The sequence below is a fragment of the Formica exsecta genome, unplaced genomic scaffold (genome assembly GCF_003651465.1).
Source record: "Formica exsecta isolate Colony F162 unplaced genomic scaffold, ASM365146v1 scaffold363, whole genome shotgun sequence".
Lineage (NCBI taxonomy): Eukaryota > Metazoa > Arthropoda > Insecta > Hymenoptera > Formicidae > Formica > Formica exsecta.
The window spans coordinates 230,713-234,799 of NW_021850877.1; the positions used below are offsets into that span (position 1 = coordinate 230,713).

Below are 4,087 nucleotides of genomic sequence, written 5' to 3' on the forward strand. Positions count from 1 at the left end.
TATTTTTTTTTTCAGTTTTTTTAACTTTTCACTTTTTTTTTTTTTTTTTTTTTTTTTAATCGATGACTGCGACTAAATATCAACTTGAGAGACTTCGATAGATCAGCAAAGATTTGAGATATCTATTTATAATGATTAACAAAAACGTCCATTCTAAAATGTATTTACCTATATTTACATTAATGCTAATATGATACTAATTTAATATGTTTAACAAAAAAGTAATCACAAAATGGTCTGCAAGTTAAAACATCATATCATCTTGAATATATTCGTACATATATATATATATATAACGAAATGCGCATGTGTATATATATATACATACGTATTCATTTGAAATGTTTTACACGATGACAAAATTGTCGCGTATAACCTAATATCACAATCAGCAGGAGAGAGAATAAAACAAGCAGAAAAATTTTGGTTCGAAATGACGGAATGGCACTTTCTGCGTGTGTATATATATGTGTGTGTTTTCTTCTCAACATATAAAAATACAATATTCTCGAAAAACCCTCTGTACACTATGAAATTTCTAATAACGTATTCTACCTTGTATCATATTTATTATCAAATAAGTAGTTCTACCTTGTCTCTAAAACTCTATAAACACATTCGAGTAATCTCTCGTTCTCTTAAAAAAAAAAAAAAAAAGAAAAAAGAAGAGGATCAATATCTAACATACAAATTTTCGATCACAGTGCCTGGCGATCTCTATAACGTGAGATCTATGCTTTTCTTTAGGTCCTACTGTCTTTGCATGTTGGTTTCAATAATAATATACATATATCTAGTTATATCATAAAGCTGGCCCAGAGTTGACCGTGGGCGCCAGCATTTGTCACGTTTCGATATACGCGAGAATCAGATAACACTTTCGCAGTGTTATACGTTAGCGCTAATGGAAACGGAGTGTACATCACTACATTTAAGGTATCACCGTTGTTGCTACCCGATACCTTGTTTCGTCTCTTAAGAAATGTGTAGTCGACGATCCCCACAAAATTCCTCCCTCCCACCCCGAAATAAATCCCATCCCCGCCCACCCACGCTTTTACTTTTGCGGCCAATGCTTATCTTTTGTCGTTCTCCTTTTTATTTTGACTCTCTATGATCTCTTTCTTTCACCAGCCTTTACTGGCTACCAAGATTAAAAGGCCCGGCATGCATCATTACTCTCTCCCCGAAAGCACGATGACATACCACGATGATACGGTAACGACAACGATGTTGATGAGAAGAGGCCGTGGTTTCACCCACCCGTCCCATCCGCCCATTGTTTCCCGCCCAACCCCATTCGGCCTGCTCCATTAAGCGGCCTTCTGGAAAGAAATTCAAAACCATAAAAATAATTTTATTTTATAAAAATAACACATTTGACTTTTAGATTCTCCGGATTTTTTAAATGGTACAGAAAAAAAAGTAGTAACGTTGTTTACGTTTTCAATAAAGTTGTTTGACTTACCGCTTTTAGGCGGAGCTGTTCAGACGCCGTACATGTTGTGGAGCCGCTCACTAAGCTGTGGCGGAAACTGATCAGAAAATCGCTTCCAATTTTCCTCACCCACTTGATTTTTGAATGTTAACAATATCTAAACATAAAGATAATAGGTGATAAAATTACGTTTTCCAAGAGACTGTTCAAGGTCGTCGAGATTTCGCCTTCTTTTCGCCTACCTTCTGAAACATCTCTTTCAAGTCCTCCTTTGGCGCTGACCAGGACGCTACGGCGTCGCAAAAGAAGATGAAGTCCGGGACGACACCAGCCGGATTGACAGTAATCATTTGACACATTCCCCGGAAGGCAGAATCCTTCTCTTCGTTATCCCTTATGCTTCGCAAAGAAGTGCACCTATTGATAAACATGCAATTTCATTAAATGTCGTTCGACTTCTCTATTCGAGCGGAAAATACTTCGATCAATGAAACACGTGGAGACTTTACGATATCGATTACATGATCGCAAAATTTATATATCTCATTAAATATTATAAAAATACATTAGTTTCGCCGCAATGATCGAAATATCTCTCTTTAGATTGCATAATATTTACATAGAGATGTATAATATGGCTCTGGCAAAAATCGAACAACTATAGCCATTTATTTTCATTCCCATATAAGTCACATATAAATAGATATTCTTTTTTAAAATAGCATTCGACGAGAGACGGAACGATTGGCTTATTGTGAGGCCAGTCCACAATGTAATGATCAGCACTCAAGAAATCATTTGTTCTGTAGATTACAGCAACAGCAATTGTTTACATATAAAATATGTATATAATTTCCAAAGCCATTAATCAAAACTGAAGTATTTTAATGGATATATTGATTTTGTAAATGTACTGATTGTAATAGAAAAAATGGACTCCGAAATCGCGAAATTTAAGAGCCTATATGTGTACATACAGCCTCTATATGTTTAGGATTTATTTATATAATATATTGTTTAATTATTGGGATATATATAAATATATATGACTGGCGTCATATTTCACTTACTGTCTTATTAAGGCTGGGTTTACATTTGACATTTACAATAACGGCACATTGTGACCGAACAAAGATCGACAAAAATCAAAATGCTAAATTACCAAAACATGCATTGCAGTTCAAATTTGTAGAAAAATACCTACACGATAATTCGCACATAATTCGATAATGTACACGATATTCGCGGATAACTTCTAGAGCGAATAAAGCAAGAGACTTGACGAATAACGGTGACAAATGTAAACCTATCCTGATCTTGAATTAAACAGGAGCCCATAACACACTTGCATGGTGGCAAAATAAAGATTAGAATTATTTTATATAACGAATTCAAATGTAAGATGTTACTGCGAATACTGTAAAAAACCATTATGCAAGAACTGAGCACACCTACAACTCTATTAAGAGCGTTGCGTGTACTTTGTGGTTTGTTGATACAGACATTTTACTCTAATTGAATGCGATGAATGAGAAAGGAAGACTCTCTTGTTTGCAGTTGTAGTAGTAGCTCATATTCTTGCAAAAGAGTTCTTAACAGCCCCTGATGCAATTACTCAGGAGAGAATCGGGAATATATAATAATGTATAATAATAAAGTGCTAATAAAAATAGAAGGTAATATAATTAATAGAATATAATATAATAAAGAAATTTACACACCACTGTCGGACAAACTGCTGTAACATGGGGGCGACGTCGTGGGGACACACATAACCTAGGCGACCGATCGTTATGGCTACGGTTTCATTTTCGGTTTCGGTAAGTAGACAAGTGAAGTGTAGTGAAGTGACCGGAAACACAAACAATAAGACAAACTGATAGCGAACCAACGATCAACTCAGAAGAAGAGAATTATATATGCTCTGCTTATGTAACTTTCAATAATTAATAATTCTCAATAATTCAGTTAATTAATAATCATAATCAAGTAACATTAATAATTAATCCAAGACAGTGAGAACACAGGTGAAACATATGAGATACCGACAATGAAACATAGGTAATACCGTGCTATTGTAGCTGCTGAAACAATAATCGAAATTAGATAGCAGCGTGCGAGCCCGTGTGAGATTTGTATAATAAAAACCGATGTACCGTAAATGATCTCGCTCTCTCTCTCTCTCTCTCTCTCTTTCTCTCTATCTCTTTCTCTCCCTCTCTCTACTACATGTAAGAAATATATGTTATTATACAAATAAGAGAATAAATAAGAGGAATACACAGAACAAAATTTGCATTATGATCTCTTAAAGGCCAATTTAAATAATTCAGTTGAAACATAATCTGGGGCTTAGAAAAATATGCAAGCATATAATAAATATATATACTGAATTGCAACATGTCTTTTCCATGGCAATACAGCCTTATATGTATGTTCAAGCCTACAGGCAGTCGCACACCACTAAATTAATATACAAATACTAATTATTTAAACCTGTTGATAAAACGTGCAATCGCGATTTATGTATATGACTATGTCAATTTGTTGAACTGTGTGGGATTCATTGTTGCTCAAAAAATTATTAAAAAAAGAAAAAAGAAATATATATATGTATATATGCACCTAGAGAGCTGAACGCCATCAGGA

At 34.5% G+C, this 4,087-nt stretch overlaps 1 protein-coding gene across 3 annotated transcripts in view; it reads right to left on the minus strand.

The window, feature by feature from the left end:
* Nucleotides 1-32: 32 nt before the first annotated feature.
* Nucleotides 33-4,087, minus strand: part of LOC115239027 (transportin-1) — a 28,172-nt gene continuing 24,117 nt past the window's right edge. Inside the window, exons 12-15 of one of the 3 annotated variants that reach the window (XM_029813317.1) lie at nt 3,160-3,235; nt 1,681-1,855; nt 1,469-1,595; nt 33-1,325 (exon numbers count right to left, since the gene is read on the minus strand). In XM_029813317.1, coding sequence (XP_029669177.1) covers nt 1,488-1,595; nt 1,681-1,855; nt 3,160-3,235 — 359 coding nt within the window. In that variant the 3' untranslated portion in view covers nt 33-1,325; nt 1,469-1,487. Of the gene's footprint in view, nt 1,326-1,468; nt 1,596-1,680; nt 1,856-3,159; nt 3,236-4,087 lie in introns of those variants that run through there. The other 2 variants (XM_029813315.1, XM_029813316.1) reach the window with 2 other exon arrangements.